Here is a 23,737-nt window from a genome sequence, read left to right as displayed (position 1 = left end):
TGTGTCAGTCTGTGTGTCGGTCTGTGTCTGTGTCTCTGTGTCTGTGTCTGTGTGTCCGTCCCGTTCCCGTTGCTGGGCAGGATGCTCATCGTGGGGGAGCGGTGCCGCGGTTCAGCATCCTCCCGCTGTCACCATGGCAACCGTCCCGTCCCGCCCATCCCCTGCTCCTCTCTGTTGCCATGGCGACAGCCCGTGCTCCCATCTCTCTGTTGCCATGGTGACGAGTCTCCTCTGCCTTTCGGAGGCCGCGCGGTTTCCACGGCAACGGGCTCCTCTCTGTTGCCATGGCAACTCGGCTCTTCTGCCCCGTTGCCATGGTAACGGCATCCTTCCACCCCGTCCTGCCCCCCCTCCCCCCCCCGGTCGCTCTGGGACACGGTTCCGCTCCGGGGGAGCCAGAAGGGTCCAAAATGGAACCGGGACCGGGACCGGGACCCGGAGCGCGGCCGGGATCGGCGCCGGGACGCAGAGAGGCGGCGGCCGGGAGCTCCGGACACGGCGCCGTGCGGCCCGCGCTGCTCCCGGGGCGGTGCAGGGGCCCGGAGCCGCCCTCCCAGCCGTTCCGCGGACGGCCCCGGCCCCGGCCCGCCCCCGCCCCGCCCGTTTCCGCGGCAGCCGCCGGGCCGGGTCATGGCGGCCGCGCGGTGCCTGGGCCGGGCCGCTCCGCCGCGGCCGCTCGTGGTGATCCTGGGCGCTACCGGCACCGGGAAGTCGGCGCTGGCCGTACAGCTGGGACTGCGCCTGGGCGGGGAGATCGTCAGCGCCGACTCCATGCAGGTACGGGGCGGTGCGGGAACGGGGAGAACGCGGGGGGGCGGGCAGGGGGAGGGGCGGGCAGAGCGGCGGGGCGGGAGGCCATGGTAGGCCGTGGTAGGCCATGGTAGGCCGTGGTAGGCCGCAGTAGGCCGCGCTGTGCCGCGCTGTCCGGAGGGTCCCAGGGTCGGTGTGCGGTTACGTGAGGCGGGACTGGGGCCTGTGACAGTGTGCGGGCCGCCCCCCAAACGGGAGCACAGCCCGCTCCGAGTGTTGGTTGTGCTCCCTGATGTGTTTCATCTGGCGCTGCTGTCTGAGCCCATCGTGCTGCACTTAGTCCTGCCCACCTTCTGCCTCCTGTAACCCAACAGATCAGAAGGTTTTAATTCTGTATGAAGCGTTTTCCTTAAACTCATGGGGTCAGAGTCTGGGGTTTAAATGCACTGAATTCCAAAGAGACCTTCGTGCAGGGCCTGCATCGCCCCGTGCTGCCCCACGTTGTGGCCTTCACTCCTGGACTCGTGTCTATGCCCTCTCACATTGGGTACATTGGGTTATGGAAAGGGTTGTTAACTGTTGTGACCCTGGAATGTGAGGCTGTTGCTGCTCACGGAGCTCTGCGTGTGTTCTGGAGCTGACTGGTGTGCTGCTCGTTCTTGTTTTGTGCTGGTGGATGCTTTGAAACACGCATTTTGTGCTCTGGTTGTTTCAGATCCCACTGTGGGAATGCAGTCACTTGGAGGATTCTGGCTGCAGGCACCCAATGGCATCTCAGCTCGAGTGGCTCTTGTCCTCCTTTCCTTTTAATCTCATTCTAGCGTGACTGTGGAGTGAGAGCTGAGCAGCCCGGGTGCTGCTGTGCTGTGCCTGCATTCAGTGTGGCCTCGTGGGGCAGCCGCCTGCAGGCACACGGCACACATCACATCGCACACATCACATCGCACACATCACATCGCACTTCCCCCACCATGCTCCACTAACCCTGGTGCCCTGCTTAGGCAGCCGCGGCAGCCAACTGGGTCTGCTTTCACGCTGGCTTTGTTCCTGTGGAGTAGGTTTCTGTGCTGTGTATCCCTCTGCCGCACAGCGCTGACACCAATGGCCTCGTGGAAGAGTCGTGGGGCTTTAAAAACCCCATTGCTCATTCTCAAGTGACAGCTGCCGGCGGCCACATTGCCCTGAGCCCTGCTGTCCATTCATGGCTGTACCCATATGAGCGCTGCCGAGGTCTGACAAGGCTGGCAGTGTCTTTTGGGCAGCTGTTGGAGCTGCGGCCGGGCTTGGGGAGGGGCTGGGAGCCCAAGCCCACCTGTTCCCTTACACAGGCCTCTCTCTCTCCAGGGCGCTTTTATTGTGGCTGTGTGTTGCTGTGATCAAGTTACAGACTTAGCTGATGCCTGCAAGGCAGCTCTGCAGCTCTGGTTAATCTGATGGTCTCTTAATCTTTTTCCTTTTTTTTTTTTTTTTATTTTGTCCTTTCTCTTACTGTTCATATCCCAGAAGTTTCCTTCAGAAGTCTGTAGTTTCCCCAGAGAAGCCTGCTGGGGTAAAGCCAGTCCTGCTTTGTTCCCAGAAGAGCAGTGAGAATGCAGTGATCCTGGTGCCACTGTGCTGGAGGCCCCCCATCCATCCTGGTCCCAGTGTCCCTCCTGGGTGTCATACCTCCGAGCAGTGAGGAAGTTCTCCTATGGAGACTGTTGTGGCACACTGGGTATGTTTGTCAGTTAATGTGTCAAGTCAGGACGACTTAAGAGCTTTGGCCGAAGCTCTGCTGATAGGTTTCTTGTGGAAGACTGTATAGAAGGGGACTGAATTTTTCTTCCCTTTCACCCTGATTTGGTTTGGGTTCTCCCCTCCATTCCCTCACTGCTGGAGATCTCCTGTAATTTGTGAGCCCTTCCCAGCTGGGGATGGTCTGCTGTGCATGGGGTCCCAGGCTGCACACCCACCGCACATTGCCTTCACATTGTGCCCACATTGTGCCTTGCCCCTTCCATGGCGGATGAGGGGCAGGGGTTTCAGGGCTGCTTTGTGCCTCCTGCTTCAGTTTTCCCACCCAGAGTTGGTGCCAAGTGTCTGACCAAGTGCTTTGAGCCCTGGAACTGACTTGCTGGCTCTCAGCGACAAGAGGTGGGAGGCTGTGGCCAGGGCTAAGCACCTTTAGTCCTTAGCCTGTGTGCAGTGTCTCAGAGGCCTGCTGCTTCGGGCTGCTGCTAATCTGTTTTGGGGCCTTAGAAAGCAACAAAGGCTTATCTGAGCTGCCTGCTGAAAATAGAAATGAGTGTCGGGAGGACGTCTCGGGTTCGGCTGTGCCGACAGCCAGCTGGTGGAAACCTTCTCTGTGCTGGCTGTGTGTGCGTAAAGGCTGCCTTTGTTCCCTCCCAGCCCACACACTGACACCACATTCCTCCTCTTGTTTCCAGATATTCTGGGAGGATCTTGGTGTTTAATCTCCAGCAGAACCTTGGGGGGGATTCAGTGTGAAGTGTAAGCCCTGACCCTGCCTGCATGGGCGCTGGAAGCCCCGTTAGGGCTGTGTGTTGGCTGGGACATTAGCAGACGTGTGGGAGCTGCAGCGGGTGCAAGGCCCCTGTTGGGGCTGGAAGGCACTGAGCCAAAGCTTGCTGAATTCAAATGCTTTGACTCTGGATTTTGGTGTCAACAGGAGACCCATACTGAGTGGACTCATCAGCTCAGCTGTGCAGTCAGCAGGGCAGGTGATCAGTTTGCTGCAGCCCACCACCGGACACACTGGCATGGAACTGCCCCTCAGGCTGCTCCTCCTGTCTGCTGGTCTCTTGCAGGCAGAAAGGAAAAGCATTTGGTTGCCCTGCCTCTCGCCCTGCTTCCTGCCTCCAGGCCAGCCTTTCTTGAGGACAGAACCTGGCACTTGCCTTCAAAGCAGACAGAGGGGTTAGGCAAGACAGGGAAGGGAGCGTCTGCAGGTTCAGCCGCCCCAGCTCGAATGACTGCAGGATCGGGCTTCCCCACTCCAGTAACCTCAGCTTGTCCCTGGCTGCTGCACTGTGCCTCCTGCCCACGGGTCACCTCTGTGTCACCTTGTCCTTCTGTCTGGGACCTGCGTGGTGGCAGGTGGGGTTTCAGCACATGCTGAGGTGGGCAACACGCTCTTCTCTTCCTCAGGTGTACAAGGGCTTGGACATCATCACAAACAAGGTTTCTCCCCAGGAGCAGCGCCTGTGCAGACACCACATGATCAGCTTTGTGGATCCTCTTGTCTCCAACTACACAGTGGTGGATTTCAGAGACAAAGCTGTGGCTCTGATATCCTTTTGCGCTGCAGCCTGCCCAGCCAAGCAGATACGGACTTCCCTCCTCCACAGATAGGCCTTCAAGAGAGATCAGTGTTTACGTCAGCCTTGTGCTCCTTGCATAGCAACTAACTCCTGTTTTCAGGGGATACTGATGGCAAGAGGGACTTGGATCTAGTTTTACCCTGCTAATAGTGAGGGCAGCTCCTTCTCAGGACTGTCAGGGCAGCACCCCTGCTGCACAGCAGCAGTGCACAGCCAGATGTTGCCCTCCTTGACTGTTCCTGAATCTCAGCAGTTGCTGGTGCAGATAGAAGAGGGCTGTAAGGGACCAGAGAGAGCTGTAACACTGCTCTGGAGCCTCGTGGGCTGTGTGGTGCCGGAAGGGGGGGATCTCCTCATGGCCCTTTCTCCCTGCTGTGGGTCTCTGCTTATGCTCCTTGACTGTAGCACATTGAAGATATATTTGCTCGAGACAAGATCCCGATTGTTGTGGGAGGAACCAACTACTACATTGAGTCTTTGCTCTGGAAGGTCCTTGTCAACACCAAGGTATCATGGTGGGGCTTTGAATCCCTCTGGGCAGCAGTGAGCCCTGTGTTCAGGGCAGGCTTCACACATCTTGGCATGGTACTTCCTTGCTAGAGTAGGGCAAGAAAAACCAAACGCCCCCTGGGGCTGCAGGTCATCTCGCTCATACTGGCCTGCTTGCAGGTGAGTGTTTTGGCTCAGGGCTGCCTTGTACCTCACAGGAGAAGTCCGGCCTGGTGTCTGGCACAGTCACTGACAGGAAAGTGGAGCTGGAGCAGCTGGATGCTGTTGATCTCCATCACCGCCTGAGTCAGGTAGACCCAGAGATGGCAGCCAGGCTGCACCCAAACGACAAGCGCAAAGTGGCCAGGTGAGCCTGGTGTGCATGGCCCAGCACCCTGTCCTAGAGGAATTGTGTGCCTGGGAACATGGCAAGATGAATTCTCCCATCCCAAATGGGTGCTCTGAGCCTTCTAGGAACCTTGGAGCACTGGTACTGGGGAACTGTGTGTAATCTGGGCTGCTGAGAGCTGTGGCCGTGCAGCCCCCAAGCTTGAGCTGCCTTTGGGCTGCAGGACAGAGCGTTGCTGCTAGCTTCTGTGTGATGGGGCTGCTCCTGTTACGGTGCCCCAGCAGCAGGGTTTATCTAGAGTTATTTAAAGAGCAAGCTGTCATGCTGGCTGAGTAACATACCTGAGCTCTGTGGGAACAGCACGGCAGCAAGACCAGGCCTGCTGCTTTGTCAGGCCCATCCCAGCCTTGCCCTGGCCTGGGGGGAGCAGAACACCACCCACCCCATTCGCACGGTGCAGGGGGACAGAGGCACGGGCACACTGCGCAGCTCCCTTTGGCTCCCTGGCAGTGATGCTTCACAGTCTCCTCCAGATTTGACTGTGCTGGCCCCTTACCTGCACCCCTGCCTGGCTGGAAAGGGCAGAGCTGGAGCCAGAATCCTGTCCCCTGCAGCGTTTGTGCTGGTGCCAGGCAGGAGTGGGTGGCTGTGCTCTGGGCTGCTGGGGTGCCACCGCTGTACTCTGCACTGCTCCCCTAGGACCTGGGTGTGGTTGGGATGCTGGGCACGGGAGGGAGCTGAGGTCTGCCCTTCCCCCACATGAGAGGGTTGGATCACAGTGAGCGTCTGCGGTTCCCTTTGCTGGAGCCCGCAGGGCTGCTGGGGGAATGGAAAAGCTCATCCTTACCCAGCCTCTGAGCTGTGTCTGTCTTTGTTTACAGGAGCCTCCAAGTGTTTGAAGAGACAGGGATCCCCCACAGTGAAATCTTGCAGCAGCAGCAGCAGGAAGAAGGTGGGGGACCCCTAGGGGGGCCCCTAAAATACCCACACTCTTGTATCTTGTGGCTTCATGCAGACCAGGCAGGTGAGTGTGGGCTTGGTACAGCTCCTGACTGGCTGCACAGTGTGATGAGGGGTGAAAGCTGACTTCGTGTTCATGCCCCAGCCTCTTTACTGGAGAAGGCAGCAATTCCTTTGGTACCATCAGGCATGACAGAGGACTCGTTGTCCTTGCCTGCTGGGCTCTGCCTTCTTCAGATGGATCAGGAGGCTGGGAGTGCAGAAAGTCCAGCTGTGGGTCTTCAAGAGCATAACTTGAGCAGCTGAGCATGTCTTGCCCTTTTCCTCCCAGCTCTGGACCAACGTCTGGAGCAGCGGGTGGATGATATGCTGGCTGCAGGGCTGCTGGAAGAGCTGCGGGACTTCCACCAACGCTACAATCAAGAAAAGGTGACCGAGAACCGGTGGGTGAGAAGCCAGCTCCCTCACTGAAGGCATTGCTATGTGTTCCTGTGTAGCTTGTCCCCTGATGCCACAATCTTGTGTCACCTGGGGATCCCTCCCTACAGGTTGAGACACAGAAGCCTCAACTGTCCCTTGGAAGGCTGGGATCACCCACTGTTCTGAAAGAGGTGGCCCTGACTCTTGGCTGTTTTCTTACTCTCCAGGCAGGATTATCAGCACGGCATCTTCCAGTCCATTGGTTTCAAGGAGTTTCATGAGTACCTTGTCAGTGAGGGGAACTGCTCACCTGAGACCAGTGCCCTGCTACTGCAAAAAGGTGGGAGCAGCACCCTATGTACCGTATTCCCCTCAGCCTCATGCAGCTCCAGGTGACACAGCCTGGACCGAACCAAGCTCAGACCTGGGACAGGTCTTGCTCGAGTTGAACTGTACCTTTCTCCATGTAGTTTTCACTTCAGCAAGACCAGAAAGGCAGGGGCTTAGTATTCCAGAGCATCTCAGAGCACATCCAGATAATTACATCCATTGTTTCATAGGGATCCAGGCCCTGAAACAGGTGAGCAAGAGGTATGCCCGGAGGCAGAACAAATGGGTCCGAAACCGCTTCCTGAAACGTAAGTCCTGTGTTCCTGTGCTGCCTCACCACTCCTGTTCTCATATGTCTACTCACCCTGCTTTGATGCTGCCTGTGTTCATCTTGCCCCCAGCTGTCTGACCAGACACTCAGAGAGACAGCTCCTTCTCACTGCTTCTCCAGTACACACTGGTTGCCTGTCAAAAGATCTTCCACTCCCAGGAACAATGCAACCAACTGCTTGGCTCTGTGCCTGGCCAGCTATGGGTGACAGTGGGCTGCTGTGTCCCTGCAGCCCCAAGGTTCTTGAGGAGATGCCCAGCAGGCACTCACACATGTCCCCTGTGTAGGGCAAGAAGCCCAGCTGACAGATGCCCCCCGGATTAGGAGTTGGAGCCCATTGGCTGCACCAGGCCCTGCTTGCTGTGGTGGCAGGGAGCCAGCAGGACTTCCCCATCTCAGCCCAGCCTTGGAGCAGGGCCAGCAGCAGCAGCTGGGAGCCGGGCACTTGTTGAAAGGTGCTTGGTAGGGCAAAACAACAACAACAGAAAAAAAGGCAGGGGGAAACTCGAGTCAAAAGATGGGCTTTGAACAGAGTGCGAGAGCTTTCATGGAGCCATGTGTTTGGTGGATATGGCTCACCTTTCTGGTGGCAGGTGTACTCCAGATCAGCCCTATCAAGAACTTGTTTGTGGTTACAGCAATAAAAAGCAGCACCTGCTGGAGCCTGGCACACGGCAGCCTTTGGTGGCTTTGTCCCAGTGGGGCTGTGTGCCTGATGGCTGCTGCCAAAGGGAGCGGGTGTGCTCTGGTTGTGGCTGTCCTGCATGACTGGGCTGCAACCAATGCCCCTCACCCTCATACTGGGTCTGCAAGGGCAGAGTGGTGGATTTGAATCTGCCTTTTCAGGTGGAGGCACTGACAAACCAGCTCCTGTCACAGCCCACTTCCATGAGCTGAGAACTGCTGCAGTCACACAAGCAATGACAGCTCTGAGCGGCACAGCTGAACGGGAGCCTGCACCTAAAGATTCCCCACCCAGGCTCTGTGTGTGCATCTCCTTGTAAGCACAGCTTTACATGATGGTTTTATGCATCCATATAACTCTTCATTCTCTGTGGCCTCCTGTGGACCATGGTAACAATGAAGTGTTTGCTTGCTGTGCTCTGACTTTGTAATGCTGTCCTGAAGGCACGCAATCATGAAGTTGCTTGCCTTGAGTCTGAGGTGTTATTGCTGTTTGCCCACAAGCTGAGGTTTCAGGTAATTTTGGCTCCAGAAAGGCTGGTGCCATTTGCTCCTGAGCACTGAAGGACAGGTTTATGAAAGAACAGATTCCCTGAGGCATTGTGCAGACCCACAGGGCCTGCTTGCTGACTGCGCAGGGTGCTGGGCACCAGGCTGGGGAGTGTTGGCAGTCACCTGCTCCTCTGTGTCCCTGTAGGTCCTGGCCCCAACGTGCCCCCAGTGTATGGCTTGGAGGTGTCTGATCTCCTGCGGTGGGAAGAAGATGTGCTGAAGCCTGCTCTGGAGATTGTGGAGAGCTTCATCCAGGTATGGGACAAACAGTACTAAGGTGTAAGCTGTTCCTGAAAAGCCTGTTTCTCAGTTACTGCAGACCCCATAACATGGCATTAGGTCTCTCCCACGAGTGGGGCTGTCTGTGTCCAAATCAGCCACGGATGCTTTTATTTGCAGTGGCAGAGTGCTGAAGCTGAAAATTTCTCCTAACGCTCAGTATCCCACTGTTCTTACATGGTAAAAGTGCATCTTCTGTCCTACTGGTGTTAGTACCTGAGTACAGAAAATTCACAGCCCAAACCCTACCAAAGCAAACACAGCCATGGCAGATTTTCTGGATGGAAACTCATTTGAAGCATCATGTATTCGACAGGGACGCAAGCCACCTGTGGAGCCTGTAAGGATGGAGTGTGATGTGAACGAGAACAAACGGAGCCATCGTGTGTGTGAGCTGTGCAGCAGAGTCATCATTGGGGACAGGGAGTGGGCAGGTAGGTCCTGGCAGGGGCCTCTGATGCAGAGAGCGCAGCTGTGTGCAGGGTGCAGCATGAGGCAGCCTCCTTGGCTGGCTCTGCTTGGCCAGATGACCCTCAGCACATGATCTTGGGCTTTCAAGGATTGTTTACAGCCTGTGCATGAAAGCAGCCATTTGCAAGCCTAGAGGGGGTGCAGGAGCTGTGCCACAGCAGCCATCTGTCGGGCTGCCTCCCTGGCACCTGGTGAGCACACTGCTGCTCTGCCATTGCACCAGGCTCTGTGTGAGATGCCTGTGTTCAGCCTGAGCTCGTCCTTCTGAGCACTTCAATTACTTGCTCTAAAAACAGAACAGGTTGATTTTTTCTGAAAAGTTGTGTGAGAAGAAAGTTTCCTAATGTCTGCAATAGCCTGATTTTGCTCTAATCTCTCCTATTTGTATGTTAAAAAAAAAAAAAAAAAGTATTCCTAGCTGCAATGGTGATAGAAAAGGATTTTCTGTTTTCAATGGACTTACTTTAAAGGAGCTCAGTTGGAATCAGATTAACTCAGAGAATTTATCGGTGCTGTTGGGCTCGTGCTGAGAACCAGAAACAAAAAGTAGTGAGAATCTCTACAGAAATGGAACTGATAAACCTCCATGTGTTGCCCAAATGCAGAATATGCAGAGATAATGCAAAGATAAATCATACCCAGATCATTGGTCATCAGATTTGAATGAGCCGTTCATTACTATTGATCCAGGGAACTGCTGAAACAGAGGTGGAAGTTGCTTTGCTGTAGGGAGGTCATTACGATGAGACCAGTCTAAGTATAATTGCCGTTGCAGCCAGTCTCAGCTGCTCTGGCTTGGAGGTACTTTGAAAAAGCTTCAGAGCCAGAGAACTCAGAACATTAGCAGAATCTGTGCTGTCCTTCCTGTGCAGCAGGTTGTAAAGGTGTATGATGGAATGGGAGCTCCTCAAGGTAACCCCAGACACAACAGTTGCAACAACTGGTCCTCTGGGGGTGTTGTCCCAGGTTCAGATAGATGAGAGTTCCATTTCAAACCTAGACCAGCTGTGTGTTCTCTGCATGCTGCTGAATGTGGCTCCAGTCCCCAGATGGCAGGAGTAGGATTGCCCCAAACCTGGGTGTTACTTTAACTGTGAAATGTAAAAGCTCTGAAGGAAGTGAAGGCAGTAGTGGGGGCTGAGTCAATCTGCAATCTGCTCTACTGCTTTAAGGTACAGATAGTTCTGTGAGCTGCTTCCAAGTGCCCCACTGGCTCTGGAAGATTTTTAAACTCTTAACTTTACAATTTGTGGCACCCCCCAGACACCCACTGAAATCAGTGCTTCCTGAGCTGCTCTGAGCTTTGGAGTTGCTTACAACAAATTGTAAGAGGTGTGACTTTGTTTCAAGCTGAGGGTGACCCTACAGTGTGGTGATAAAGCAGCAGCTTTGCATGTAATTTTATCCTCTGACAGAAGAGGATGACTGGAAAACACCTCAGGGCCTTGATTCAGTGAGAACATACCCTTGTTTAATTAAGGCCCTGCTTGAGAAGTTTGCTGCTGTAATTGCTGCTCTGATCTCTTGGAAATAGCAAAGCCGCCCTGCTGCTGTTACATTGGCCTGGTTAGACAGAGCACCTTCTGTATAGATACTTCCACTGATATGGGAGGTTTTGCTGTCCTTAACAATGTGATTTTAAACAGAAGTGCAGCTCTTGCTGCCCTGGTTTGTCAGAAGAACTTGCTTCCCTGGGATCACACCTCTGTTCCCGTCAGACTCCTAAAGGGCTCTCATAGCTGCAAGCCTTGCCCTGGAGTTATGCAAAAGCATAATTGCAACTCTGGGCTCTGTCCCTATCTGCTCTGTGATGTACAGGTTATCCCCAGTGCTGTAGTGCAGGCACATCTATGCTTACAAATGATCCTGGCCTCGTTCCATGAACTGAGAGAGCACTGCACCTCACCCGTGTCCTGCAGTGTTTGGTAACACCTGCCTTTCTTCTTTGCTCCTGCATGTTGAGGTTCAGTTAGAGCCACCCTGCGGGGCACTGAATCCTGACAGCTGGGGGCTTTCTGCATACAAACCCAGGATTTTTCCCTTTCCCACCTTCTTCTTTTCAGGGGAAGGCTTGAAGGCTGCACCCTGATGCTTTGATGCAGGGCAAATCGGGCCATGTGCTCCCTTCCCCAGGTTCCCCAGAGTTAAATGCCTGTTTGCCTCTTCCTCCAGCTCACACACGATCCAAAGCCCATCTACACCACCTGAAGAAGAGAAAGAAGCTGGAGGCTGCTGGACATGCTCCAGAGACAGTGAGGGACAGCAGGAGTGAAGAGACCTCAGACAAGGACAGCAGCGTGCCTTTGCCATAGGTCTGTGAATGGGCTGGTGGCTGGGAGCAGCCGTGCTTCCACCTGGATGGTGAGGAAAGGCTGAGTCCTGGGTGGCCTTGACCCAAAGGAGCTGAGTCATTTTGTTGGAGGATGAGGCAGGTCTGTGACAGCCAGAAGGCCGTGGGCTGCAGCAGAGCCTCTTTGTGTGGCCTCTCCTTGCTGTGTTCTGTGCTTCTCCTGCCCTGCCTGCATAGGGCTGGCCCTGGGGCAAGGCTGCTGGGGCGTCCCGTGCCCAGTGTTCACTCCTGCCACGGACCCTGCCTTATCCCTGGAGAGGTGGAGCTTCTCCTTTGGCATGTGAACGCGTTGTTCTCAGAGACAGAAGCACTGTGCTCCTCCAGCTTGGCCAGGAGTGCAGCTCAGGGCCTAAGTGAGCTTTCACTGCCTTTTTCTGGATTTTTGAATCTTTATGGAAATAAAGGTACAGGTGACTGTGGATTCCCCTGTCCATTAAAGAAGTTGAGCGTTCTTGCCGTCTGTTCCCACCTGGCCCAGGTTCCGTGCTCCAGACAGAGGGTGGGATGTCCAGCCCGGCCCCTTCTTCCCGTCACCTTTTCTGCAGCTTCGCAGGGAGCCGAGCAGATGTTGTCAGCGTGGTGTCGGCCGTGTGCACACAGCAGGTGCAGAAAGAGCTGGCACCTGTTAAACAGGAACTTGGAAATGATCTCATCAAGTTTGCAGCAGATGAGTCTGTCCCGGTTGAAGCTGAATTCCCGGGGCTTTACGCTGTGGTTTGGCAGCAGGACCAGCTCCTGCATTTGAATCCCAGTTGCTGAGCAGCAAATTCCTGGTGCTGTGCATCTGTGGGACAGTCGCTGTCTCAGCTTTGTTCCTGGAGGAGCTGAGCGCTGCCTTCGCTCCCCACCGAGGCCTTTTGCAGCACGGCTGGGATCCTCCTGCCCCGTGGGATCCTGGATCCTCCTGGGAGGCTTTTGAGGTGGCAGAGCAGATTTTCCTTCAGTTCATCACGAATCACCGCGTGGCAGGAGGCGTCTCCTGGGGCGCAGCCTGTGAGGGGAAGGGCTGCGTGGGCAGATCTGCCCCTGGGGCTCGGCAGTGTTGGGGATTAGGTTAAACCTCAGGCCCGTGTTCGTCAGCACTGAATTATTTCTGCAGCACCGCAGGACGGTGCTTTGGGCTGCTGGGTAGAGCCGTGCGGGAGCCGGGGCTGCAGTCAGTGTCTGGGGGAGAGCTGCGAGTTTGGATGCAGGTCCCAGAGCCGGCATCGTGCAGCGCTGGGCTCCAGCGCTGGGATGATGCGCAGCACCAGCTGCAGTCCTGCTCCAGCCCAGACTTGTTTGCATCCACACTGACTGTGGGTGTGGGCTCAGCCCTGCTCACAGCGCTGCACAGGGGCTGTGCCAAGGGCTGTGTGTGGAGCTGTGCTCGTTGTGTGCGTGGATGGGGTAAGGCCGGTTGTAAAGCCCCAGTCACTGCTGCCCCACAGTGTGCAGTGCTGTGCAGTGCTGTGCCGTGCTGTGCTGTGCAGTGCTGTGCCATACAGTGCCATGCAGTGCCGTGCAGTGCAGTGCAGTGCAGTGCTGTGCCGTGCTGTTCTGTGCAGTGCAGTGCTGGTGTCTGAGCGCCCCCCCCGGCGCTGTCCCGCTGAGCGCTGCCGCATCTCCCGGTGCCGGTGGGCGCTGATCTCTCGTTCCGGCTGAGGTTTGGGGCTGGGGCTCCATCTGCCCTGCGTTAATCCCCAGACAAACGCGGCTCTCCCATCTGTACAGCCGGAGCCGCCGAGCCCATCACACCAGCCACTTAATCTAAATGGCTTTGGCCAAAGATAAGGTCATTAATTACACTGGGATTAGAAAACGGTGCGGGCCGGGCCGGGCTCTGCATCCGCCGTCGCCCTCTTGCCGTGGCCCCGCTGAGCGCTGCGGCTGCGGGCTGAGCTGCGGCATCTCCTGGGCGCCGTGCGGGGCTGCGGGCTGTGCGGGTCTATCGGCTGTGCGTGTCTATCGGCTGTGCGGGTCTATCGGCTGTGCGGGTCTATCGGCTGTGCGGGGCTGCGGGCCGTCACACGGCGCTGTGGCTGCACGGGGTGCACGAGCATCGTTCCCGGTTCGGCCCCGCTGCTGCTCGGGGCGGCGGAGCGCCGTCGGGGCCGCCGTGTCGCGGTGTCGCGGAGCCATCTGCCGGCGGCGGCAGCCCGGGCTGCGGCGGGGAGGAGAAGGAGGGGAAGGAAGGAGGGGATGGAGGGGATGGAGGGGATGGAGGGGAGGGCGCCGATCGGAGCCGCGTGTCCGGGGCGGGCGCGGGGTTGGACGCCCCGCAGACGGCCCCGGTCCGGCCACGAGCAGGTTAAACGTCTTTCAGTTTCATAACCAACCCCCCAAAAACAGAAACAAGTACAGAAGAAGAGGTGAGCGGCGATTTAATTACGGGTATTAAAAATCCACCGGGTGGAGCCGGGCCGATTCCTGCAGTCAGCGCAGCGATGCTTCCTCCTCCTCCTCCTCCTCCTCCCCCTCTGCACTTGTGGGGCCGGGGGCGATGCGTGTCCCTCCCCCGTTGCCCCCAGCCCCATCGTGCCCGGCCCCGTGTCCCCGCGGCGCCACCCCCAGCCCACGTCCCTGGCGCTGCTCTCCGGGCGGTGGGAGCGCGTCCAGGCGCTGTTTGGGGGCGGGGGGGGTGGACGGGAGAAGGTCAGGGCGGCTTTTTGGGGCCGTTTCTATTTCTTTCTGTATTTGTGTGTGATTTCTGCTGTCCCTCTGTACAAAATGAGCGGGATGGGCGTGGTGTGGGTGACCTGCGATGTGCCGGGACGCGGAGCTGCGCTCACTGCAGCAGCGCCCGGATCTGTTTGGACGTGGTGTCGTCGTTCAGGTGCCGGGTCGTGTACCTGGGACGTGGGGACCGTCACCCTGCAGCCCTCGGGAGCCGATCCCGTCCCCGAGCAGATGGACCCCCCCGCCCCCCCCTCCCTGCTCACCTCAGCGCGTTCAGGAGCCCCTCGGTGCTGGTGGAGGGCTGGTCCTTGAGGACTTTGATGCACCCCTTCATCTGTACAGGGCACGGAAGAGGTGGTGACTGTCCACACGGCCCATAGATTTCCTCCCCCCTCTGCCCCCAGGGATCAAATTCCCCTCTGGCTCAGCTCAGACGTGGGTGTCCCCATGGGCTGTGCCCTATAGGCATCACTGCTGCTGTGGGACACGCAATGTGGCTGTGACCCCCCCCGGGCCACTCACATCGATCTTGGAAGTCTTGGCAAAGGCCCCCACAGGGTGGACGTGGTCATAGAGGATGATGACCCCGACCATCACCCGCATGCAGAACAGCAGCGTCTCAGTGTTGGTGAAGCGGCTGCGGTACTCCCTGCAAAGAGAGGGTCTGAGCTGGGAAGGGAGAGGAGGGACCCCAGACCCCAGTGCCCGCAGGGTGGGTACTCACGGGGTCTCCAGCATCACCCTGCAGACACAGGCCATGGTGCTCAGGCAGTCGGTCGTGTCCTCAATTGGGAGTGTTTTGTTCTGAAAGCAAAGGGATCCCAGGGGCTGCTCCCTGTAGGGCCCCCCGCCCAGCCCCACTCCTACCTGGAGCCAGAGGGGCTTCACCCCACTGCTTCAGCCCCCCCAGGCCCCCCGGTCACACTCACCTCCGAGACAAATTTGGTGGTGGCATTGCTGAGTGTTTTGAGCATTGGGGTGGCCTCGGCATAGAAGAGGGACATCCTGTTGGCCATCTCATTGTTCACCTCGCTCTCCGCATCCAGCTGTGGGGAGGGGGGATGTGGGGCTGACGGCCCCTGCTGTGACCCTGCCCCTCACAGAGGTGGTCCTGGGGGGCCCCTCTCACCTGGAGGTTGTTGATGCGGTTTCGGCTGATGGTCCGTCTGTAGTAGCTGAAGTCGTTCTGGATGGCGGGGTTGGTCATCTATGGGGAGTGCAGGGTTAGGGGCTGGGACTGGGGCTGCTCAGTGTGCCCAGGGTGAGCCCCGTGGCTGGGAGGGCAACGCTCCAGCATCCAGCTTCAGCACCAGGCAAAAAATCAGCTGATGTGGGGCCGGGCATGGGGACAGTGTGGGACCTACAGCCCGTGGGGGGCACCTTGAGCTCATCGAAGCTGAGGGTGAAGTGCAGAATCTCAGCGAACTGCTTGGCCAAGGCCTGCTCCCGCTCCAGGTGCTGCGTTGGGGGGTACGGGGGGCAGGTGAGGGCCTCCAGAAGGCTGCGCAGTGCGTTCTCTATAGACAGAGCATCGCTGTCACCACCTCGCTGCCAGATGGGGAAACTGAGGCATGGGGCAGCGCAGCGGTCCCACGTGGGGTTACAATGGGGGTGCGATGAGGGTATGGGGGGGGCTCACCGAGCCGCAGAGAGAACTCATAGAAGCGCTTCAGCTTGGCAACGAGGGGGCACACGGTGCTCCATGCCCTCTCCTGCAGCCGCAGGTCCCCGGGGTTCTGGATGGCCTGTGGGGAGAGCAGTGGGTGACCCCGAGCTATGGGGAGAACAGCGGGGCTGGGGCTGCACCCACCTCTCGGATCTCCTGCCCAGCGCCCGTGTAGGACTGCAGCTCGGCCAGCACGCCCTGCGACTCCTCCAGCACCGCATTCACCTGGTTCCACACCGCAGTCTCAGCCTCTGTTGGCTGCGCATCTGCAGGGCAGCGCCCCGGGGAGAGAAACCCGGAGGGCTCTGAGCGGGATGGAGGCAGCAGCAGCCAGAGGGGTGATGTCCCCATCCCGCTGCCCCAGAGCAGCCCCAGCCCCACGCTGACCCCGAGGGGCTGACCCCAAAGGGTTGACTCTGAGGGGTGGAGTGGGAGCAACTGGCCGTGGGGCCGCCCCCTCCCTGGGGAGATCCCTGGGGCGGCGATGGGGTGGGTGTCTGGGATGGGGGCAGTGCGATGGACGGCGGGCATGGGAACTCAAATGGTGTGGATGTGGAACTCATAAGGTAAGAAACAAAAAAAGGAAAATAAAAATCCCATCTCACTTTCAAAGTCAAGGAAAAAATTAGGGCCTTGTTCAAGTTCGTTATAAGTCAACACTTTAAGAAGGTTCCCCATGTGAAACCTGCAAGAGAAGAAACAAGAGGAAAAAAGCATGACGGCGAGGTGGGATTGGGGAAGAGGCTGCGGGCAGCGGGGCAGAGCCCGACCTCCCGGCCCTCTTCCCCCTGAGGATGGAGATGGGAGCTGTGATGGGTGATGGAGTGGAAAGAGCAGAGCGAGGAGCCGCTGGGCTGCAGTGAGGAGGGCGATGCTGTGAGTGAGTCCCAGAACGGGGGTCCTGGGGAGCAGCCGCAGCCACATGCAGAGGATGGAGAGGGCCCTGCACCCCCAAAGGGCCCCCCGGGTTGGGCGGTTGTGCAGCCCCAGCCCCGGCGCCTATTTTGGGGTGTTTGGTGCTGGGGGTGATGCAGAGCTGCACGCAGACTCTTCCCACTGTGGCTGGGGCTGGGCCCCGCGGTTGCTGCTGCACTATATTTACACCCCTCGCTCTTGTTCTGCGCTGTGCTCTGGGGGGAAGAAGGGGGGAGGCAGGAAGGGGCTGGGAGCTGCACCAGGCTGAGCCTCCCACCGCGGCCACATCCCCCATCACATCCCCATCACAGCCTGGATCATTCCTGAGCCACGTCCCCGGGTGTGGGACCAGGAACCTGCGGGCATTGGGGTGCCTGAGCCCAACCCATGTGGTGCAGGTTCTTATGCCACACTCCCAGCATCCCCAGCCTTCGGGCTGTCCCAGCCATGGTGATGGTGGGGACGTGCTGCATGGTCACCAAGTGCCACGGACTAATAGCAATGTGCCAGGTCCTGCTGCTGGCAAGTGCCCCATGTCCCCCTCGCGTGGCTGGGACGTGTCCCCACGCAGAACCCTTGGGGCAGATGTGGGGCACCTCCTGGGGTCTGAGCCCACTCCCCAGCCCCACGCAGCCTGTGCAGGGCGCATCCGGGACGGCCCCAAGGACACGATGCTGCTTGAGGACATTGAGCCTGTCCCCATCTTCTGGGGAGCGGCCTCTGCAGTGGCCCCGGCCCCCTCCCCGCTTCACCTTCACAGCTCACGGGACTTACTTTCAAAATCCAGGAAAAAATGAGGACAGTTTTCTAAATCTTTGCCCAATACCTTTATCAGGTTGCCCATGGCCAGCAGACCTGAGCGAGAGAAACAGCACAGAGTGGAACAGCACCGCGCTGCCTCCGCGCGCCCGGAGCCCCCCAACCACCACAGTGACACCTACCTGCCCCCTCTGCCCCCGGCCCCGCTGCCCTCCCAGCTGTGAGCACGAGGCTGTGAGTGGATCTGAGGCTGCTCTGTTCTCAGTTTCTAGAGGTGGGGAGGGACACGCTGCGCTTCCTGTGGGCGCTGCTACCGCCCCAGAACAGCCCCCAGGACAAGGTGTCCTCCCCATGCAACCCCCTACGGGCAGCCCTAAAGGGCAGGGCTGGGTGAGGGGGACCCCACTCCGGGATTTCTGCCCCACAGACCCAATTCAGGGGCCCATCACCCACACCGCAGCTGCAGCCCTGGTTCCTTACCTCGGTGTGCTCACGGTGCAGCTATGATGGGAGCAGGGGCTGTGCTGAGCACCCTGATCAGAGCATGGGCTGGCAGGGACCTGTGGGGATACGTGGAGTCAGGGCCTTGGGCAGCTCGTGGCCACTCGACGCTTCGGGGCAGCCCCGCACACCCTCCAGCCTTCACCTTATTTGCCTCTGCTCGCTCTCACTGCCAGCAGCTGCTTTGGAAGCCGCCCAGCGCTTCCTGGAGATGCGGTCGGTGCGCTCCACACACCGGCACTGGCTGAGCATCCCCTGCTCACAGCCCCACGGACACCTCCCGGGTGGGGACACCCCGGGGCACACGGGGCTGAGCCACCCCACGTCACCTTGAAGGACCCCGTGTTGCTCGGTGGTTTTGCTCTTTGCTGCCTGTTCTCCATTGTGGGGCACAAAGGGTTGCCTGGTGCACCCGGGGTTTGTCCCCGTGGATGTCGGGGAGTTTTTGGGGTGCTGTGCCCCGCAGGGAGGTGCTGGGGCCGTCAGCCTGGAGGGAGACCTCACCTGCTCTGCTCAGTCGTTTGCATCAATTATGGTATCGCATCTTTGTGCCCGCACAGAGCTTGTCCTTGAAGGGCAGAGCGCAGCTCTCAGGGCTGGGTTTTGGGGTGCTGGGCACACAGGGAGGGGCACAGATGGGTCCCTGCGGGGACATGGGTGCGAGGCCTGGCCCTGGTGTGGGGGCCAGTGCTGGGGGAGGGATGGGGATGGCTGCAGCCCCTCTGCCCTGTGCCAGGGAATGGAGACGTGTGGTGGCACTGGGCTGGGCCCCTCTATGTCCCCGCGGTGCCCTGTGGGGTCTGAGGTTCATTGCTCCCTTTGCACCATTTCTACTCCCCCCACACTGTCCCATGATGTGAGGGGGGACACCTGGGGGGCAGCACATCCCACTCGGGGGAGCTCTCAGGAGGAGATTTGATCCCTACCTCCCTGTGCCCGTCACCATGCAGGGACCACGCAGCCCAAATCCCCCACGAAGGACACTCCACGCACTGAGGGCTGCACGCAGCCGTTGCAGCGCTGGGGACGGCAGGGTCCCCCCCCCAGCCACGCCCGTGGTGTCCCCAGGATTATTTCCAATGCACTGCACCATCTCCACGAGCATCCCTCCCAGCGGGGGCACCGTAGCACCAGGGCTGGATCCTGCCCCTGGGCGACCCCCGGCGCTGCCCCCCCCCCCCGCCCCTTTAGGGGCCGAACCCCCCAGCAATGCACCCACCCTCCCCCCCCCTACGGCCCCACTGCGGATGCGGCCGATTTACCGCATGGCTCCGGGGTGCGGAGCCGCAAAGCCCCCCCCGGGCTGCAGCATCCCGGTGGCTGCACCCTCCCGCCCCCCCCTCCAGGGCCCCCCGCCGCCCCCCGCCCCGACCCGGCCCCGTTCTCACCGTGGTGGCGCGGGCGGCGGCAGCGCCCGGTGCGTGCGGTCGCTCCCGCAACGCAGGTGCGGGGGGAAGAGCCGCCCGCCGCTGCGTGCGAGCCCTGCGCCGGCTGCCGACTGCACCACAAAGCCCCCCATGGCCCCCGGCCCCCCCACGCCACCGGGGACGGTGACGTCTCAAGTGCGAGGGAGCCGGGGACGCTTAACCCGCTGCGTGCCGGCCGGCGGCATCCGCGGCCCTGCGGGTCTCTGCGCGCTGCAGGACGAGGGGACGCCTCGCACCGCGGGGGTCGGTGCCGGGGGCCCGGGGCGACGCTTCTCCTCATTCCTGCCCTTATCTCGGGGGGTCCCGGCTGGTGGGAGGGTGGCGGGGGGTGCAGCGAGAGGGACCCGCTCGGCGTCACTGTCACCCGCGGTGCCTCCATCCCCGCAGCCGCCGCGGGTGGAAGGTTCCGAGCAGCGGAAAACGGGGCATTCAGCGGGGTGACACCCCACGGCGGCCCCGCCGGGAGCCGCGGGGAGGGGGCACCGCACAGTCCTTGGCCGTGTCCCCCGCCGTGCCCCCTCCCCGCCTCTTCCCACCCGTGTAGCCTCGGGTGGGGATCCCCCCATCCCTCCCCGCACACGGGCACGGCGTGGCGCAGGGGCCGCGCATCGGGCCCGGAGGGGTCCGAGGGGTCCGAGGGGATCCGGCCGTGGCCCCCCGGAGTGCTGGATCCCCGCAGCCGCGCTGTGTGTGCACAGCTGCAAATATTTGTGCCTCATATAAACCGTTTCTCTGGCCCCGTCGGCGGGGGAAGATTCACGCGGAGATTTCGGGTGGCCCCGCGGCTCCGTCCCACCCCCGGTGGCTGCAGGCGCTGCCCCACGGCCCGGGGGGAGGGAAGGTCAGCGGGGAGAGGCAGAGCCACCGCTATGGAAACGTTCCGCTTCTGGCGCTGGGAACGAGCATCAGCCCCGGGCAGCAGCGGGGCGGGAGCTGCGGGGACTCCGCTCCGGGCTGGGACCCCTCGGACATCGGTGCTGCCGCCCCCGGCCGCCCATTTCCCTTTCCAGCCCCCAGCTCCTCATTTCTCGCCCCCCACCCACCACCGACTGGCAGCGCCCGCAGCCAATAGTCGGGCGGTGCTGGAGGCTGCGGGAGGGGCGGGAGCGGCGCGGGCAGAGCCGGGGGCGGCAGCGCTGCCCGACGGCGGAACCGGCTTCGCTCGTGGCCGCTCCGCACGGACAGGTAACGGGGGGGGGCGGCGGGGCTGGGAGCCGCTGCCCGGGACGGGGCGGGGCGGCCGTCGGGGTCGGGGCCGTCGGGGCCGCGTTGCTGCGGATGGAGCGGATGGAGCCTCCGAGCTGCCCCCCCGCCCACGAGTGCCATCCCTCAGCCCGACCGCCCCGTCCCTCCCCGTGCTCTCTCCGTCTCGGGGATGCAGCTCTGACCGGTGTTGGAGGGGGGAAATGCAGCGGGTCCATGCGATGTCCGGACATTCCCTCGGCTCCATCTCTGACGGCGGTGGGTGGCAGCTGATGGAGGGATGCTGTTCTGTTGCTGGGCAGGATGCGGCCTCTGCCCGCCGCGTGTGCTCGGCGTGGGGCCCGTCATCCCAAAGTGCCCCAGAGTTCCCCAAGCCTGGAAAACTGGGTGCACAACGGGCGATGGGGCTTCGGTCGGGCTCCAGAGAGCGTGTCCTCAACTCTCTCCATGGAGAGCAGCTCGGGAGCCCTCATCAAACCCTCAGCTGCTCGGGCTGAGCAGCGGCAGCCAGGGCTGTGTGGGAGCGGGCACAGTGTGTATCATTGGAGCCGCTGTGGGCACAGTGTGTATCATTGGAGCTGCTGCGTGTGCTGCCCACACAATGCAGTGCTGTGGGTTGGGTGATGCAGGTGAGACTTCTCCTCACTTCGATGCCAGTGGCACAGAACTGCAGTGACATTTGGCAGCGTGTGAGTGCCACCAGCCGGGAGGGTCAGCTCCGTTGTGGGAGGGCTGTGGGGTCGATGGGGCGCTGGGGAGCGCAGCCACCCTGTAGCCGGCATCCAGAGCCCCACACTTCCCATCCCAGGCACAGCCATGGGCAAGCACAGCAGCAAACTGGCCCCGGAGGTGCTGGAAGACCTGGTGAGGAGCACGGAGTTCAGTGAGCAGGAGCTGAAGCAGTGGTACAAGGGCTTCCTCAAGGACTGCCCCACCGGCATCCTCAACCTGGAGGAGTTCCAGCAGCTCTACATCAAGGTGGGCTCTGATCGGGCACAGCCTGTGGGGCAGGAGCTCCCCTCTCCTGCTGTGTCGGGCTGTGCTCCCTCTGGGCTCCCCTCCCCGTTCCGATCTCTCTCCTTTCATCCACCCGCAGTTTTTCCCCTATGGTGACGCCTCCAAGTTTGCCCAGCACGCCTTCCGCACCTTCGACAAGAACAGCGACGGCACCATCGACTTCCGAGAGTTCATCTGTGCCCTGTCTGTCACCTCCAGGGGGACCTTTGAGCAGAAACTCAACTGGGCCTTTGAGATGTACGACCTGGATGGGGACGGGAAGATCACACGCCTGGAGATGCTGGAGATCATTGAGGTACTGCTGCTCCGATAAGTGGGGCACCTTGCATTTTTATGTGGGTTTTTCACAGGTTTGGGGCCCATCTGGCCATGAAAAAATGGGTTTTGGTGTCTGGAACCTTGGCTGAAAGGTGGCTGCGTAGGGCAGCAGCTCTGCCTTGTCTCAGCACCTCCTGGCCACCCAGCTCCCACCCCGCTCCTCTCCCTGCTCCAGGCCATCTACAGGATGGTGGGGACTGTGATCATGATGCGGATGAACCAAGACGGGCTGACGCCCCAGCAACGCGTCGACAAGATCTTCACAAAGATGGACAAGGACAAGGATGACCAGATCTCCTTAGAGGAGTTCAAGGAGGCAGCCAAGAGTGACCCCTCCATCATCCTCCTGCTGCAGGGTGATGTGCAGAAATAGGGCCTGGGGCTCAGGGCTGGACTGGCTGCATCCAACCTCGGCTCCCCATGATGGTTTCCATCCCCATGCCCTGCTGGTGCCCCTTGCCTGCTTGGTCCTGTGCTCTGTTCCTGCTGCCACCCCTCAGCTCTGCTCCTGGGCACTGCCAGCTCCAGGTCCCCTAAAATAGACCTGGCAGCACCCCATGGGGGCTGCTGGGGCTCAGAACTGGTCCTAGGTTTTGTCCTGCCCTCTCCACCCCCCTCACCCAGCTGAAGATTTTCTGCTTCTGCTTTTGATGGTGGGAATAGCCAAGGGTTGGTCAGGGGACTTCAGGAAGCGCCCAAGGCCACCCTTGGATCCCAGAAACCACCCCATCTCCGGTGGGTGACTCCTGGAACTGCCCTTGTGCTACTGAGGGTGCCCAGAGTGTTTCTGGCCCTGCTGACTGCTGCAGTGTCTGCTGTCCCAGCCCCGGCCTCTGCCCCTTCTGCCCCAGGACAGCGATACTGTCACTGAGTGGTATTTATTCAGCACATTGTGGTGACGATGACTGTGATATCTGTTAGGAGGCTGTGGAGTTACCTACTTTTTTTCCTTCTTTTTCTCTTTTTTAATGGAAAAATAAACTGTCCCCCATTGGTTGTGTTCCCCCTGAATGGCTCAGCAGGGGGAGAGCAACGCTCCTGAGCATCATTTTGGGGCTCCCTGGAGCCTGTGACATGCTGGGGAGGGATCGGTCCTTACACAGGAGGTGGTGTAATGTAACCCTGCAGCTGTGCACGAAGCTTTGGGAAGGAATAATGTCGTATTGGGTGTGTGTGGGGTAGGACTGGGCGTTTCACGTGCCCCCCAAGATTGGGTCCCAGCTGCCTCCGGGTTGGGGGCTGCATCCTGGGCCCGCTGCAGCACCGCCAGCCGCTGGGACCTGGGACGTGCTGCTGCTGCTCATCAACCCTCCGCCCTCACGCCCCCCTTCCCTGCACGTTTCGTTCTTCCCATCGGCAGCCTGCACAGACAGTGCCTGTTGCTAAGGAGCTCTCACCAACTTTAAGTGCTTCTCCGGATTTAGCAGCAGTTCTGGCTCAGCTCGCAGGCAGAAATGCGGCTCCCCTTCCACCCCGCAGTACTCCCACATCTCCCAGTCCTGAGAAGGAGGATGGGACGGTGCCAAAGCAGCACGTGCGTTCCCGGGAGCGCTGCTGAGGGGCAGCTCTGTGCCCACCCGGGAGCAACGTGCAGCTCAGCGGGGAGGGGGGGGACGGTGCAGGTCACACGCGCTGTGGGGACAAATGGGAATGTGCCAGCGCTGCCGTGTAAAGAGCAGCGGCTCAGGATGGTGGGAATGAGAAATTCTGGTTCCCCTCGGGCCCTTCCCGGAGGAAGCTGGAGGATTTGCCGCAGAGAACTGCGAAAGCTCCGGGGAAAAGGAGCCCGCGATGGGGCTGGAGTGGCGCTCAGCTCCCAGAAGGGCGTCCCCAAGGGCTTGGGGTGCGAGCAGCTGGCTGAGCCCTGGGCACCCCGGGCTGAACTGCAGGGCAGGGGAGGGGGCACCTGAGCCGCTCTCCTGGGCAGACAGAGGGCTGTGCTCCGCGCTGGGGCGGTGGTCTCCCTGCAGCCCCCTCCCACCCCAGCC

At 60.1% G+C, this 23,737-nt stretch overlaps 3 protein-coding genes across 14 annotated transcripts; 2 read left to right on the top strand and 1 right to left on the bottom strand.

Moving 5' to 3' along the window:
• Positions 1-429: 429 nt before the first annotated feature.
• TRIT1 (tRNA isopentenyltransferase 1) lies at positions 430-11,726 on the top strand. 4 transcript variants are annotated; one of them, XR_014935348.1, is made up of 12 exons: positions 570-777; positions 3,898-4,040; positions 4,481-4,577; positions 4,778-4,926; positions 5,790-5,932; positions 6,200-6,311; positions 6,516-6,628; positions 6,849-6,926; positions 7,796-7,949; positions 8,331-8,440; positions 8,781-8,898; positions 11,108-11,726. XR_014935348.1 is itself a non-coding variant. In XM_085518583.1 (12 exons), the coding sequence occupies exons 2-12, from the start codon at positions 2,441-2,443 to the stop codon at positions 11,245-11,247; spliced, it is 1,227 nt and encodes a 408-aa protein (XP_085374709.1). In that variant the 5' UTR covers positions 637-777; positions 2,254-2,440; the 3' UTR covers positions 11,248-11,726. The 4 variants fall into 4 exon arrangements, 2 of the variants coding, with proteins under 2 accessions (XP_085374710.1, XP_085374709.1); XM_085518583.1 differs by lacking the exon at positions 7,796-7,949 and adding an exon at positions 2,254-2,464 and having other exon boundaries at positions 637-777; XM_085518584.1 differs by lacking the exon at positions 7,796-7,949 and having other exon boundaries at positions 430-777.
• Positions 11,727-13,505: 1,779 nt separating this feature from the next.
• HPCAL4 (hippocalcin like 4) lies at positions 13,506-22,743 on the top strand. Of its 4 annotated transcripts, none has more exons than XM_085518582.1 (4): positions 13,506-13,636; positions 21,223-21,392; positions 21,511-21,726; positions 21,925-22,743. In XM_085518582.1, the coding sequence occupies exons 2-4, from the start codon at positions 21,231-21,233 to the stop codon at positions 22,120-22,122; spliced, it is 576 nt and encodes a 191-aa protein (XP_085374708.1). In that variant the 5' UTR covers positions 13,506-13,636; positions 21,223-21,230; the 3' UTR covers positions 22,123-22,743. The 4 variants fall into 4 exon arrangements, with proteins under 4 accessions (XP_085374708.1, XP_085374707.1, XP_015739247.1 ...); XM_085518581.1 differs by lacking the exon at positions 13,506-13,636 and adding an exon at positions 19,256-19,454; XM_015883761.3 differs by lacking the exon at positions 13,506-13,636 and adding an exon at positions 20,329-20,396.
• LOC107324073 (CYFIP-related Rac1 interactor A-like) lies at positions 13,632-20,913 on the bottom strand. Of its 6 annotated transcripts, none has more exons than XM_032448973.2 (13): positions 19,173-19,324; positions 17,764-17,843; positions 17,299-17,379; positions 16,215-16,294; positions 15,754-15,875; positions 15,583-15,688; positions 15,324-15,460; positions 15,073-15,150; positions 14,873-14,989; positions 14,668-14,747; positions 14,466-14,592; positions 14,207-14,277; positions 13,632-14,116 (listed from the first exon to the last, which is right to left on the bottom strand). In XM_032448973.2, exons 4-13 carry the CDS (start codon positions 16,285-16,287, stop codon positions 14,053-14,055), a joined length of 975 nt encoding a protein of 324 aa, XP_032304864.1. In that variant the 5' UTR covers positions 16,288-16,294; positions 17,299-17,379; positions 17,764-17,843; positions 19,173-19,324; the 3' UTR covers positions 13,632-14,052. The 6 variants fall into 6 exon arrangements, with proteins under 6 accessions (XP_032304864.1, XP_085374705.1, XP_085374706.1 ...); XM_085518579.1 differs by having other exon boundaries at positions 17,351-17,379; positions 19,173-19,309; XM_085518580.1 differs by lacking the exons at positions 16,215-16,294; positions 19,173-19,324 and adding an exon at positions 20,600-20,913.
• Positions 22,744-23,737: the final 994 nt, after the last annotated feature.

The sequence above is a fragment of the Coturnix japonica genome, chromosome 17, assembly GCF_054131305.1.
Source record: "Coturnix japonica strain WE chromosome 17, WE-NBRP24, whole genome shotgun sequence".
NCBI classification, from domain to species: Eukaryota; Metazoa; Chordata; class Aves; order Galliformes; family Phasianidae; genus Coturnix; species Coturnix japonica.
Note: the sequence above shows the minus strand (reverse complement) of the source record. Positions and strands in the feature narration are given on the sequence as shown.